Consider the following 15,343-nt stretch of genomic DNA (forward strand, 5'->3'; position numbering starts at 1 on the left):
GAACGCTAACTGAATGGCATGAAGGGATTTACTTTTGAGTTTACCTTACAAAATTGTTTCCATTGTTTTCTCTGGAATGACTAAATTACTTTACTTGGCACCTCACTACCAGCCATAGACTGCAGATGGGACTTAGAGGGCTGAAAAACACAAACCCATATGGCTGGTGCTTTTGGACCAAGAGTGTGCAAAATGGGCCTAACAGTTGCATAGGCTGAGATAAAAAGCACCAGTTATGTGTAAATAAAAGAGAAAGTTTGGGTTTTTTTTGTTTTTTTACTCGTTAGGAGTTACTTGAGCAGTTTGTGCCTCTCAGGTCAGTTTAAGCGACACCAATGATCTTTTGGCTATCTGTAAGGGTGACATTCATCCCACTGGCCAGCAATGTAAGAATCATTCTTCCTACTGACCTCCACACTGATGTAGTGATACCTCAGCTAAAGAAGATAACTTGTTCTTGAATTACACTCGTTAGCGGAAGCGAAACAAATACAGCTCACCGCGGCTGCAGTTTGCCATTGCACATCCACAAATCCATTTGAAAGCCAAGTCCATCTTCGTTAGCCAAGTCTGAAACTCAGAGCAAAAATCGTTAGCCAAGGTATCACTTTACTAGGAATTGTGGATGTAGTAATTATAGCAGGGGTTCATTGAAGACCTGAAAGTTATTTTAACATTCCCCTATGTTAGAAAGGATGAGAAACTCCGCTCTAAATAGTTGAATAAGACTATAGTTCTGTAAAGTGATGTTTTTTGAGATGGCATTGTGTATAAATGTGGCAGGTGAAATGCAATGTTATCAGCATGAAGTATTTCTATTTATAGTGTTTATTAAGAATGTATCAAGCACAAGCCACTTTATTTCTTTCCACATTCTTCCTTTCTCACTGCTGGTTTATAGATAGAGCTTTGTTATTGACACTCACTAAAGTTTACCCTGTAATTTATTTTCTTTTATTGTTCTCCAGAAATGGCAAACATAATAGTTAGCATTTCATGTCATTCTGAATTTATTCTAGCTGATATTTGTTTTAATGTGGATGTACTGATCTGGTTGTAGATTGTGGGGTAATTGACCTGGTATACTGAAATATATCAACTTTGTATTCACAATCTGTCTGGAAAGTAGAAGGTTCATCCTGTTTATCTGATCTGTGAACTAATTGATTTTATTGTCTTCATTAATAACAAATGCTACTTGCAAAGTCTAACTCAGAACCAATACAGAACGCCTAGATCCGTATATGAAACATATTTATAAAATAAGGCACCAATAAAGTATTATTCCAAAATTATTTCCTTTCAGAGCTCTTATGGAGCCGTATTTTACGTGTGATGTGTCAGGTATTACAAGCCGATCTTTATATGACAGCCCCCCTGTACGAGTAGGAATGACAGAAGCAGGGAACGGTTTGCTGTGGTGTAGCTTGCTTTATTGTTTATGTCCACAAATATTTCCAAAAAAATTACAAAATACTCAAAATGGAGAAAACACAGAATTCACGAATTTCTGGGTTTCTAGCCCCATGGCAAACTACTCCTATATACATTAAAATCTTCAAGATATATATAGAAATGGAGCAGTCTGGATGTACATTCTGCTAAATGGCGTCATGAAACAAGTAGCTTTACAGTTTCTTACACACTGAACGAGGTACGTCCGAAAAATTACAAAAATAGGAAAGAACAAAACAAAGTGGAGTGGTAAAAAGTAACAAAAATAACTGAAAGACAACAGTCGACTTTCTTAAACTGATTTTTTTTTTCTGCCAGTGTGGCAGGAGACCGGTGTGTCACCAGGCCTTATGGCAGTAAACATTCTAGCCCTTCAGTGCTGGGGAGAGGCCTAGTGCACAACTTACTGCAGGGGTCTCCTCAACGCCGAACAGGCTACACACCAAACAGCCTGCAAGGACAAAGGAGTCAAGCACCCTGACACTTGTGGAGGGCAAAGGGGAAATCCATACAAATATAAAGAGTACAGCACATTGAGATGTGCAAATATATTCTTAACTGTAGTGTAAAAATGCTATAGTAAGTAGAAGAATTGAAATTCTAGTGGCATACGACCTACTTCAGGGTTGTCTATCTTTGGCTGTCCAGCTGCTGGTTGAACTGTACTCCCATGATGCTCTGAATGGGAATGAAAGATGGGATAGGGCATTTGACATGCAGATCACTGCATCACTCTATATAAAACTGGTTACAAGTACTCGGTGACAATGCTCGGTGCCAAATAAACCTTTTAGATGCCCCATGTAACCGTTTGGATGTATTCAGCACTGAAAAATGTCACTTGTGCCTACCAAACAGAATTCTTCCTCTAACTTTGAACTGGTGAACTTTTACAGATAGCGAGGGCACCTGCAGAAAAATGAGTTTGGGCCTCAAGACCTTACACCACCAGAATTTTGAAAAGACAGTATGATAAGTGAAGGGGTGCTTGACTATAACCTTTGTGATCTGGCGCAACCCTAAGATGCACTTTGCCAAAACAATAACAGTCGGTGCGGCAGGGGTATCGCCTGGTTTGGGAAATGGATTCAGCTAGGAGCTTTTGTGGAAGAGAATTCCAAGCATCTGGACCACTGCTTTACCACAAAAGCCATCTGCAGAAGTAGCATATTTTTATTCTTTCTTTAAACCAGAAATCACGCAGCTAAGGGCCCACCTGTTGAAACAGAAAATGTTGGAGCAGTTACTAAATGTGCCTCCATACTGCTCACCCTCACGCCTAGAGTCCTAATACCGTGACCCTGGCCTGTCGCTGAGGGGAAGGGGTGGCAGAGATAAAACATACAAACAAAAGGAAAAAAAATGACATGAATTTAAAAAATAGGCCCAGGTTAAATAGAATCTGTACAAATAAAACCCTTGGCATTATGTATAGCAGGACCCAAAAAACAGTAAAATATAGGAGGCTTTCCTTATAAATTAAATAATAAAAGTTCTAACCCTGCAGAAACTTTAATGCTATAAAGTGAAGATACGCACAAGCCTGTGTGCGTTTTGCCTCTACAACTTAAAACGCTGTAGCCCCTATCTACAAGTGAGACGCAAACTTAGGATAAAAACAGAGGGAGAAAGAGGGACCCCCAACTCTCCAGAGATACCCGAACATCTGGAGTGGATTTAACATGGAGTAAAATCAGAATATTCCTCTAAAACGGATAATTAAGAATGTAGATTATATAGGCTCAGACGTGGAGATGTGGAGTAAGCAAGAAGCCAGAAGATGGTTACCAAAATTAAAATAAAAAATATGAATCACGGGTGTTATTTGGGCTTTACCGGTACATCAATGGTAAAGCTTTAGTACCTCTGTGGTTATGTTTAAATTCTTAACCTCTTTGCTGCCATAGGCTTAATGGCACAGATTCCACTGGCAGTCAAGATGTTAATGGAAATTCACAGGTAGTAACTGCACTGCAGGGACAGTAAAAGAAATGTATTTACAGGATAAGGGCAGACTGGGAAAACTCTGTACAATGAAGAGGGTCTCCTGCTGATGTCAAAAGAAAGAATGGATCTGTATTGCAGCACCGGAGACCCAACAGTGCTGGCAGAGTATCATTTCATTGTAGCAAGTCTCTGGCTTCGTGTGAACACAGTGAGTTTATGTAATGGGGTAGCACCTCCAAATCACAAACTGTTGGATCCGCTGTCAGTGTCCAGTGCTGTCCCCACCTCTCCCTCCACACCCACTGCCCTCCCGAGGCTGGGGGAAGAATGTGTCATGCAGGGGGCTGCCGGTGTGGCTCTGAAGAGTTGTCTTTACAGATGAAAAAAGGACAGTTTATGACATGTCTTTAAATACAGAAGGAATCTCGCAGCCTCTGGGGACCCGTTGTGTGGAGTCTGACTCTCCTAAGGTAGCTGGAAGGGAGGGAGAGGTTCAAAGTCATCCCATCGTTACAACTGTTTGTCCCCTTCTTTCTTCAGACGACTGAAAAGATTAGCAAAAAAAAAAAAAAAAAAAAAAAGTTTGAGTAAAGCAGAATAAAACCCAAGGGCCTCAACTATTTCAAAGGTTGGAGTTATGTTATAATAAACATTGGTTTTGCAGGTTTTCCTTGGTGGAGTGATTTAGCCAACTATTGGTCCTATAAACTCCACTGGGAATAAAGGCAGAACTACGCCCAGTCTAGATCTGCTCAAAATGTTTGTTCCCTAAAAACTTTAGTCAGGGGAATATATGAGCAGAGCTTTTGAATTGAGGCCCAAGACTGACAGAAGAGAAGAGAAGAGAATGGATCCCTTTTAGGATCTTACAATACATAAAAGTGTGGTGAGCACCATGCATCCCGACACATTACTAGTAAGAAGCTGCAAAATATAAAATTATAAGTATCTGATTATAAAAAAAAAAAAAAAAAAAATTTCCCCTACTATAATATTAACTAAATGTCAAGAGCCTTCAGTCATTTTGTATATAAGCCAAAGAAGCCATGGTCCTTTTTTCCTGTACTAGGTTAAAACTGGAAAATTAAAAAATATGACAAAAAAACATTTTCTCAATTTTTGCTTAGGAGGTTGGAGGCACATATTTGTAACTCTTGATAGTGTTGTACATTCAAAAGTAAAATTTATTTCCACATTATTTCTAATTTCTACACAATAATGACCATTTAAGGTGACATGTAATAATAATATATAAAAACCTAGGTACAAAAGTCTGGCTCACCTGTAGTAATCCTCTTGGCTGGGTAAATGCCCACCATGCATGTGAGGGTGACCATGTAACCACTGCTGTTCCATTGCCAACCTCTGCAGCTCTGCAGACTGGGCGTGCATAGCCTGGAGCTGGTGAGCAGCAGACATTGGTGGTGGGATACCTGCAGGCAGATCTCGAGGGTAATGAGCACCTGAAAGAAAGGTCACACAAGAAATTCCAAGGTAAAAAAAAAATCCAATTCTTAATTTTTTTTCCGATATAAATACAACAATATAATTAATAATATTATTAAACAGGATTTATATAGCGCCAACATATTACGCAGTGCTGTACATTAAATAGCAATAGATAAAGAATAAAGGGTCCCTTCTGTTGCCTGGTAAGAACAGGAGATCCAGACACTAACAGGACTGGATAAGAGAAACTTTGTAAGCAATTTCTACTTTCTACATAACGCCATCCCATCCACCAGTTTTCTCCTCTCAGAACACTTGTGATGAGATCAGTGCTAAATGGGCAAATGTTTCACAGACATCACAACTTTTCCTGATAAATTTTTGTTATATAATGTGAAATATGACAGAACACAAAATGTAATACGGAGTACACAACAGCCCCCACTTCTTACTAAACTGAAGTTGAAATAGTTACAGACCCAATATTCAATAATTTAAAACTACATCATCAAACAAATACGTACCGAAAACAGGGTGCCGAAGCATTTCATGTTCATGAGGTGGCTGTGCTAGCAAGGGGTTTGGTATGGTACCAGGGGGGTATGGGAACCGTGCCAGGTGAGGTCCAGCTGCCAGTGGGTCAACCAGTGGATGCACAGGACCTGCTGAACCTGAAACAAAACAACACGGGTCAATTCCGATAAAATAGCTTCTACTACATAATTACATGAACACAGCACATCATATTCCAGAGAGATCAGGACTGGGAGATTGGGTTTTTGCAAGCTCAAGAAAGGATCTGCCCTCACTAATCATTTCATAGCAGAATAATTATTAGGCCAAGAACATGCAAACAATGCTAGATATTGCTTTAGCAGCCCCATGATTCACTTCCCAGTCTACAACAAAACAACTTACCTTGTGTAAAAATGGAAAATCTGGCACACTTATGTCCTGACTATTGGCCATAATTCTACTTTTTCAATATACACCTAGCAGGATGACACCATAGAAATGACAGGAAGATGGAGTGTTGCTCTTATCACAAACAATCCCCAAGAGGGATCATCTTCCCTAAGTAATGCAAAACCAGGCAATAGGTATGTGCTGCTAAGGACATATTACAGACAAACCTAAAAATCTTTTAGGAAGTAATGACAGCGATGTTTAATAGGATATATGTGTGAATTTTTTTTACTATCCACACTTTCTTACACGCTGAGAATTTTAGGGGTGACTACTGACATATTTCTTATAGAAGACCGAGGACATGATTTTCATTTAGTAGAATGATCTGTCAGGACTTTATCAGGCTATGTCAGACATCAGATAATCATCATCTCAAATGAATGGCCATGATAATTTCATGCAAGAATTTTGACACTTACAGCTCTCATCTAACATAGTTCATTGATACCTCATGGTGGATCCATGAATGATGATCCCTATCAACCGCTATGCAAGCCAAGGGAGGAGTGCACAGCCCCCCTTAAAGAACAAAACCCAGTGCTGTGTGTGCAGATATCCTTCGTTCATGTTACTGGAAACTATCATGATTGTTCCCAGCGACTAAATCTAATGTGTCTACGCATTCAATGTCACTGGAAACAATCCATGACAGGCTTTTATAGCTTTATAGTTCAGCTGAGCTTGCAGCAACACCACTGTGATAAAATTTTTATAAGCTTTTTTTTTTTAATAAGAGTTTTTCATTCATCATACACAAAGAATATTTATCAGTGTTCTCCCCAGACCCTTTTAGCAGGGCGCACCACCCGAAACTTTTCAGTAACCACCCAATTGTTTTTGGGTGGGAATAGAACAGTTGGGTTACAATACAGGGGCTGCCACCTGCCTACAGCTTCTTTCTACCCGCCTTAAAAAATAGCAGTGCTTCATATATTGTACACAAATGGCCCAACTGAAAAGTTTGTAACTGCTGGTCTAGACGATCATATACAACTGCTAACTATGAACAATGCGCAAGTAACCTAAATACATAAGCCTCAGTTCAACAAGAAAGCATCTATACTTAATAAAAGTGGACAGCAGAACAAGCCTGGGGATGGAGCCAAGCATAAAAATAATTCTGGGGAAAAAATGTATTCTGATAACTGTGTATTTAATACTTGCAATAATGGTCTTCAGTATATGTTGTTTTTCCATTGGTTTCATTTGTCAAGCTATACTTCAAAAGTGACAAGGGTTACAACAAACTATCTCTGCCAGGCTTTTATGATGATTCAAATGTATGTCCACGGTTTAATTTTTTTTTTTTTTTTTGAGCTGTAACTGCTCAATAACCCCTGGCAGCACTCCAGTTTGTCCCACTCACTTTTGCTCCATAGCTTGGTTTACATACAAAAATAAATAAAGCAAGTAGGAAAAAACTTTCACATAATGAATACAATAATCACATGTATTACCCGTTATACACATTAAATCATGTTGTGATCTACACAATTAGGGCCTTTTAGTAGTCTATCCCTGGTACTTATGTCAGTTTACATCCACCCCATCAGTGACATAAATGGAAAATCTTTGCAAGAGCAAACATAGTTTATGAGCTAAACTGGCACTAATAAGCTCTCAAGCATCAAAAGAAACTAAAAAAAACCCACAAAGATGTATGGAAATAAGAAAAGTTTATCTGTTATAATATAACTTTTGTCCTAGCACTGTTTCAGAGAAAGGTCCTGAAGGACTGCTCTGGATAACAAAAGCAAATCATACCTTTGCTCTACATGACACTGGGAAAGGTAATATTCAAAAAAAAAAAAAAAAAAAAAAAAGAATTTTCCTAAAATGCCAAAATTGAATAGCTTTCCTATCTATGTGACTAAATGAAGCTTTTCCCTAATACCAGAGACCTGGAACAAACTGCCAGACAACATGTAAATCAAAATCTACACTGAAGTGTTACCTCCAGAATGCAGAGCCTAATTTGATTATAAAAAAAGTCAGAAAGCAGTAATCTAAAGTACCTTTCACTTTTACAGAGGATTAATTTCTTAGACGTTACCAATAAATTTACACCCTTACTGACTCATTATACAAGCATATGGATTGTAGGTTAATACAAAGATGTGTACACGAGCCCTTAGGTGCCCAGTTTTTATATCTCTTCACCACTAATGTAACCCTAAAACCAGAAAAACATCACACAGTATGACAAACTCTAAACAGCATCCAGATATCAACCAAATCCAGACATCTGATGTGAACTATAATCTGAGTGTGAAGCACCATGCCATATTAGCATCATGTTATGACCACCTCTGACATCCATTCCAGGTAATGCAAGCAATCTGCACTAATAAAGCGTTATTCCTATTAGCCAGGGCAGATCCCACAATTGTGAACTTGGCATTCCGGTAACTCCATTCAGGGACTGACAGTGGGTATTTACAAAATAAATCATTAAAGTTTTTTTTGTACCAATGATAAATAGGGAATTTCCACATGAATGTGCAGAAACCCAATGTTTCTTTGATGTGATATAATGAAAACTTTTAATCTGTAACTCTTGTAACAATCAGTTATGAGACAGAGGCCAGGATGGTGCCACCTGTGTGGTCCAGTTTCTAAATAAACTAAATTTTTAAACAAGCAATGCTTTGCTCCTCTCATGATATCCACCTCAAATGAGTTGCGGGAAAAGGCAATTCAGTAACAGGGAAAATATTCTGCTGCAGGCAGCCTAGGCAATACTGGTGACTAGTTCTTTATCCCCTACCGGGCTCTATTTGGCTTGACAGTCTCACTTGTACCTGGGGCCTGACTTTCCTTACCTTCATGTTTAACCTCTTGCCATCAATCTGCCACTGACAGACAATATAATGGTCATTGGCAGTGCTTAGAAAATGTCATATTTTAATTGGTAAATGTATAAAAAGTGTTCATAGATGCTGCAAGAAATTTGTACATATATATGTATATACATTTACATGTATATGTATTTACATACACACATATATATATATATATATATATATATATATATATATATATATATATAAAAAAATAAAATACATATTTGTATTTGGTGACTATGAAGTGGAATTAAAGCGGCTATACTCACCTGTCCCCATTCTCATGGCGCCACAATCTTCAGCCACCTTGATCGGAAGGGCTGGGATTACTGGGTATGCCGACAACCACCGAGCTACTCATGCACAGCTCATTACTCTGGATCGTTCACTGGAGCGGTCAGGGGGGTTAGAATGTTTACTGCAAACATCCCCTGTCCCTTTCTGCAATAACGCCCTGCCTAATCCCAAATTTTTGTCCCTTTATATATTTATATTCTATTTGTATTATTAAGCACAGTCGACCTTTGTGAAGCATGTTTTTTCCCCAAGTAAAATGATTCCCCTTTTCTTGTTTCGACAAAACCAAGACCTGTCTCCAAGCCTGGAGTTACCGGATAAGCTACAAAAATTGACACAAAAACCTAACACAGCTAAACATATGCAATTCATGGATTTTTTTTCTGGGTCTTGCTTCTCTTTGGAAGATCATCCCTGTCTCCCGAGTCCTTCTTCTCTCTTTTTTTTTTAAATGGTTGCATTTATTTACCAGGAAAGTGGACTGGAACACATGTCCCGTTTTCAGCCACGCCCGGCCAAGACTTAGAGTTACAGCAGCAGTCTATTGAAAACACATAACATCGTAAGATGCCTCCCGCCTTTCAACACCACACAGATGCATTACAAATGGATTTTAGATGCTACCAAAATAACAGGCTGATCTGGCCAGGAAGTGAGCTGAGCCACCCTAGGTTTGATCTGTCAGTCTTTTTAAAGGCTCATAGCCACAATTTATTTGCCAAAGCGCAACAGCCAAGACTTTAGTGAATCAAGAAATAAGATTATATTTTAAGATCCTTGCTGTAGTTGAAAAAGCTGCCCATATGTCAGCTATTTAGAATTTTGTAGATTTTTCTTTTTGCCAACAAGTTATCTATTGTGCAAGTCACTTATATACATATACACAGAAGACCATATGCAACAGACGGAAGAATCAGCCCAAATTATGCGATGTATGATACAACGGTGGACGCAGCCCTTACAGGAACACATCTTATCCTGTCCAAATACCCATCAGACAGGAAGGCAGGTGGATCATACACATGCTAATTATTGAAAAATGCCTTTCTTTAGTCTTTCATCAAATAATCAGCAATAGCATGGGAAATTTTTATTGGACCTAATGAAAACAAAATGGGTAAAAAAAAAAAATCAAAGTATCTCCTAAGCCAGTTGCAAATACCAAGATGCCATCTGTCATAGTCCAGTGCTTGCTAAAACAATAGGCAAAGCAAAACTAAATTCAGTAGTAGCGAGATTGTTGTAAATACTCAACATACTCATTGCTTGCTGGTCTGACTTTGGGAACAAAAAAAGTACCTTGGATGTTCAGGAAAGATTGTTTTGAAACCATCACACAAGCTTGAAAAAACTAGTCTGATAGCATAAAGGTTTACAGAAAAAGCCTGCAACACAACAAAAGTCAATAAACAGAAACCGCCTTAAGAACTGCTCTGAGCGCCTTAAACTTCCTATGTGAACAACGCCAAATGAGTTACAAAACAGAAAATCAATCTCTAATAAATGCTAGAAAAACTTGCTTTCTGAAAACATCTTCCACCAAGGTAACAACCAATATCACAACAAAAACTTAGCATCAGATTTGGGGATTAGATGTATCAAATTAAATAAAATAGTTTTTGAGCTAGAAAATGGCTTCTATAACATATTACCAAAGTCAACTGAACACACCTTACTACAAATGTTTAGAAGACTCTACATCTATGGTTAGACTAAAACAAGACCAGCCTACTGTAGATGCACCACCTAATCGATCTACATGCATCACCAAAATCTTCCAAACATGGCCAGGAAATAAACTATCATGGCTTAAAAAAGGTCCTTAAGGAGTAGTGTAGGAGGTACTGAAACATGTCCAGTTATAAGAGTTTATTCTATCACTGCCTTTGAAACAGATCAGAGGCCTGCAGCCATCTCAAGATGGAACTGAGAACTAGGTGAAAGGACTGGGGAGATTTTAAAATATTTACTGACAGGTCAGACAAGGAAAGCCAGGACGGTTATGAAAGGTTCAGCCTGTACATGGTTAAGAAAGTTTACCTGCGTTTCTTTGGCATTCTAAAAGAATGTAGGAATTATACAGTGGAGAAGGATGTTTTACTAGTAAGGAAACCAAAGTCATAAATGGCTTGTTAGTATGAACACCACTTCCACCTTTAACTTTCTCCATTCTTGTAGAACTTGTTGTATGTTTTGGAAAGTGAGGTAAACTTTCCTACAGTTAAAACTAAACAAAACTACATTTACATGGACACGTTATCTCCTTCTCGGATTCCTGTCCATCTCCCATTACTAATCTGACTCACCTTGATGTAATGGGTCCTGCTGATGGAGATGGAGGTGTGAATGTATGTGCGAGTGTTGGTGGTGGTGAGGTGTGACGTTGAACATCTGCAGCCTTGCTAAGGGATCGTTCGTAAGCGATGCCATCCGTTCTGCATGTATTCGCTCAGCTGCCAGTCTCTCGGGGTAAGACATTTCTGGCCGTAGTTGTGGTCCTGCCAGGGCCAGTCTTTCTCTCTCCAATGGGTTTAAACCAGGGTGGAAAGTTGCAAAGGGATGTGGTCCTGTTGGGGGCATAGTAAGCGCAGTATGTCTAGCAAAATGTTCCATGGGGTTAGCAGCAGGGTGGAGTTGGTCCAGCTCAGGGGGTTTAACCTCAAAGCCAGGTTTCATCCTCTCCCGTAGCTCCCTCTCCCGGATTTCACGTTCTCTCAGTTCCCGTTCACGCAATTCCCGCTCTCGAATAGAAGGGTCCATACTATACAAGCCCGGCATATGATAAGCCAAGAGAGGGTCATTGGGATTAAGGGGGACAAAGAACGGATGATTGCGATTGGTTGGCGACATTACATGCGGTCGAGCATATTCGCTTAGTGTACGAAGAGCAGGTGTATCTGGTCCGATATAGGGGGGAACAGCAGCTATGGTTGTTGGAGGCTCAAAAGATGGTCGCATGTGAGCAGGGCCTCCAATCTGAGACTCAAGACGTCCTTCGTGAGAACTGCAAGCCTTCTGTGTAAGAAAAACATGGCCCAGGTAAGAAGCAATATAATAAAGATAAAAAATTTTAAATTAGAAAAACAATTTGCTCCATTCACTTCATTGGTCCTGCCTAAACTTTTTTCCCCCGTTGGGGTAAAGATCCAAATATATGTTCTACGGTAATCTTTAATGTACATGGATTATACGGTTTCATATTCAGTAGATGAGATTAGAAACTCTGTTAAGGACCAAAAAACATCAACATCTAGGGCATCTCAGGTACACTGACTGTTTCAGTCAATCAGTTAACCTTTAATTTAAAGGCTTTAATTATTACTATTATTATTATTATAATTATAGACTTGTAACCTGCAATTAAAACACTGAAAATGAAATATTTTAAATCTTGATGGCTTGGTAAATACTTAAATATTAAGGGTAAAGGAAGAAATAAAAACCAAAAAAAAAAAACCAAAAACAAAAACTTACTGCTGCCCTTTCTGCTTCTCTCTCGCGTTCTCGTTCCCTCTCCTTTTCTTTCTCCTTTTCCTTTTCCCTTTCTCTCTCCTCTCGAACTTTTTGTTCTGCTTCCCTCTTTGCCTTCTCAGCTGCTTCCTCTCTCTTCTTGGCTAGCTTGGAGTCACTCCGTGGGATAAAGTAGAGATCAGTTCTTGCACATGAGTTGTAACCACGATCCAGATGCTTGTAAAATCTGTGTTATAAATGATAAAACTTTATATCCAGAATAATAAATATGAATAAAGCGTATGCTTGAGTAAAATGAATGACAAAAAAAAAAGCATTATGGGTTTTAGAAAAACAGATTATTCATTGATGTGTTCACACCAACCTGTAGTCTTTATTAAGTACAGTGCCTTTATTAAGGCACTTTTCAGCAACCACCCGGCTGTTTTTGTGTGATTATGGATGAGTTGGGTCACAATACAGGGGCCACCACCAGCCTACAATTTCTTCCCACCCAGCTTTAAAAAAAATCTGGGTTGAGCACTGATGTACAACACCTTATCTGCAGTACTGTACAAAAAAATTGCTGTGAAAGAGGAAGGAAGACACTAAATTGGTGCTTTCACTGGTATTTCTTTATTCCCTTTTCACACAAGCAATATCAGGTTAGTGTAAGACCAGAATAAGCATCATTAGTAAGAAGCCACATTATAACTTTTCAAGTCACATCTTTTATAGCACACAGTTTTCTACAAATCTAACAGACCTTTCAGTGGTTTTTGTTTTTAGCTGTACTTATATCATGCATATAGGTGTAGAAAACTATAAAAATTCAGGAAAAGTTGCACAACATTACTTCTGTAGAATTTGAAATCACAGTTAGTAAGATCAGGATCTGAAGGCAAAACGATTTTTAAAAACATCCTGCAATTGTACCTGGCAGACTGACTGGCGTGACTAGGAACATCAACCACAGTAGGTTCTGGTGATGGACTTCGAGGTGGAAGCGGAGGACTTTCAGGCTCATCAATTTCATCTGGTACCTCTTCTTTGATCTGTATTGGTGGCAGAGGTGGTGGATTGGGTGATGGAGAAACCACAGGAATGCAGACACTAGTAGCAGCAGTGGAAGATGTAACTGGTAAAGGTGGCTGAAGACTTGGAGATGCTGATGGCAAGGAAGATGGGGTGGGAGCAGGAGCACAGGTTGGAGGAGTTATAGATGGTGGGCCTCCCGGCATAAATGAGTGCTGAGAAAAGGAAGGCTGAGGAGGTAAGGGATGAAGACCTGGCTGAGAGTGCCCCGGTGTTTGGGAAAGACTTTGGCTTTGAGTCAGAACTGGTGGTTGTGCTGCTGTTGCCTGGAGTTGCTGGCTCTGAGGCATAAGCTGCAAGGGAGGTGGATGTGCAGAAGGAGGATGATGGGCAGGTAGAGAACTAAGTGGCTTAAGAGCAGGAGGTGGAGGTAAATTGGAGTTGAGGGAGAAGGGAGATGGCCCCTGTAAGTGGGGAGGATGTTTATGTGACTGTGCAGGAGTTTGCTGAATAGGGGTAGTTGGAGGAGGTTTGATATGAGGCATGGTAATAGGTGCTTGGGGTAAGGACTGCTCGCGGGAAGGCAGAGGTGGTGTTTGAAGAGCAGGCTGAGGAGCATTTGGTGGTCCCTGAGTACTATGAGGAAAATTATGGGATGGGGGTTGTGGCACTGGAGAGACCTGAGCAGGGCAGGGCTGAGGTGGAGAAGAACTTGGATACTGTAAAATGGGCTGTGGTTGCATGTTGTGTGGCAAAGAAGCTAATGGCCCATGATGGGGTGACTGTGGGTGTATTTGTGCAGAGACTGGAGGCTGGGGCTCTCCTTGTGAGCCTGCAATGGGCTGTATTGCTGGGTGTGGAGAGGGAAGTCTTTGAGGGTGCAAAACTGATGCCTGAACAAGTGAAAGAGATGGGGGCTGAGGAGGCTGGGAAGGAGGTATTGAATGAGAAGGTGATATTTGAGCAGGAGCAATGCTGTGTGGTGGAGGAGCAATAGCTGGAAGAGGCCCTGGTGATACAGCGGGAGGGACCATTGCTGGAGGTCCACTTGGAGGTTGCAGCATTTGTTGCTGAGCTGAGGAGTCTGAGTCGCTCTCGTTATCTTGGGGACTGGGAATGCTTGGAGATGTGCTGCGATTATCCTGGTCGATGTCTTTAGGATCACTGCTGCCTTCATCATTGACACTCCGGCTATCTGAGCTTTCACCTTCACCTTCCCCTTCACCCTCACCCTCTCCTTCTGATGGAGAGTTTGGTCGGCTGATCTCCTATTAAAATACACAATATGTTATTAGGTATTTAAAAATAGACAATAAACAGTCATCTCAAATGTGCAGCCAAGTGTCACAAACCAACCACATAAAGACGATCTTCTGTGCTTGGACGACCAAAATGCACAGCAAAACAAGGGATGGCCATCCTTCACCATGGCCACCCTATGAATAGAGACACCAAACATTTGAAGTTATAAACACCAACATTTTCATTAAATATGCAAAACAAAAAGCTTAGGATTTTTTAGCATTGAATATAGATTTAAACATTTTTTTTTAGATGCAGATCCATCATTTGTGAACATGTGACAGACTGCTTTTAAATAACAGAAATGTAAATAATGCCCCCCTAAAAAGGCTCTGAAGGCAACTCACTTGTGTTTTGGTTTTCTTTGCAGTGGTTCTGTCCACTTCCTCTGTGTCAGAAGCTGGTTTTTCTCTCTGACGTTTGGCACTTTTCATTGGGGATGAGGGCTCTTCTTTTATCTTCTGCAACCAAAAAGAAGCATGACAAACATTAAAATGAAATGCGGCAGAGAAGCCATACTATGCACTGTAAATCTTCCACCATTTGGGACAATAATCTAAAGGTTGCTGTAGCCATAGCTTGTCTTTAGACAAATT

General features: G+C 39.9%; 1 protein-coding gene across 13 annotated transcripts in view; it reads right to left on the bottom strand.

Annotated features, from left to right (window-relative positions):
• Positions 1–1,411: 1,411 nt before the first annotated feature.
• Positions 1,412–15,343, bottom strand: part of RERE (arginine-glutamic acid dipeptide repeats) — a 199,129-nt gene continuing 185,197 nt past the window's right edge. For 9 of the 13 annotated variants that reach the window (XM_072426379.1, XM_072426381.1, XM_072426384.1 and 6 more), the window contains 8 exons: positions 15,095–15,208; positions 13,347–14,713; positions 12,435–12,657; positions 11,267–11,975; positions 9,430–9,501; positions 5,376–5,522; positions 4,685–4,865; positions 1,412–2,671 (listed from right to left, as the gene is read on the bottom strand). In XM_072426379.1, coding sequence (XP_072282480.1) covers positions 2,629–2,671; positions 4,685–4,865; positions 5,376–5,522; positions 9,430–9,501; positions 11,267–11,975; positions 12,435–12,657; positions 13,347–14,713; positions 15,095–15,208 — 2,856 coding nt within the window. In that variant the 3' untranslated portion in view covers positions 1,412–2,628. Of the gene's footprint in view, positions 3,947–4,684; positions 4,866–5,375; positions 5,523–9,429; positions 9,502–11,266; positions 11,976–12,434; positions 12,658–13,346; positions 14,714–15,094; positions 15,209–15,343 lie in introns of all 13 variants that reach the window. The other 4 variants (XM_072426388.1, XM_072426392.1, XM_072426389.1 and 1 more) reach the window with 3 other exon arrangements.

This window comes from Pyxicephalus adspersus, chromosome 11 (assembly GCF_032062135.1).
Source record: "Pyxicephalus adspersus chromosome 11, UCB_Pads_2.0, whole genome shotgun sequence".
NCBI classification, from domain to species: Eukaryota; Metazoa; Chordata; class Amphibia; order Anura; family Pyxicephalidae; genus Pyxicephalus; species Pyxicephalus adspersus.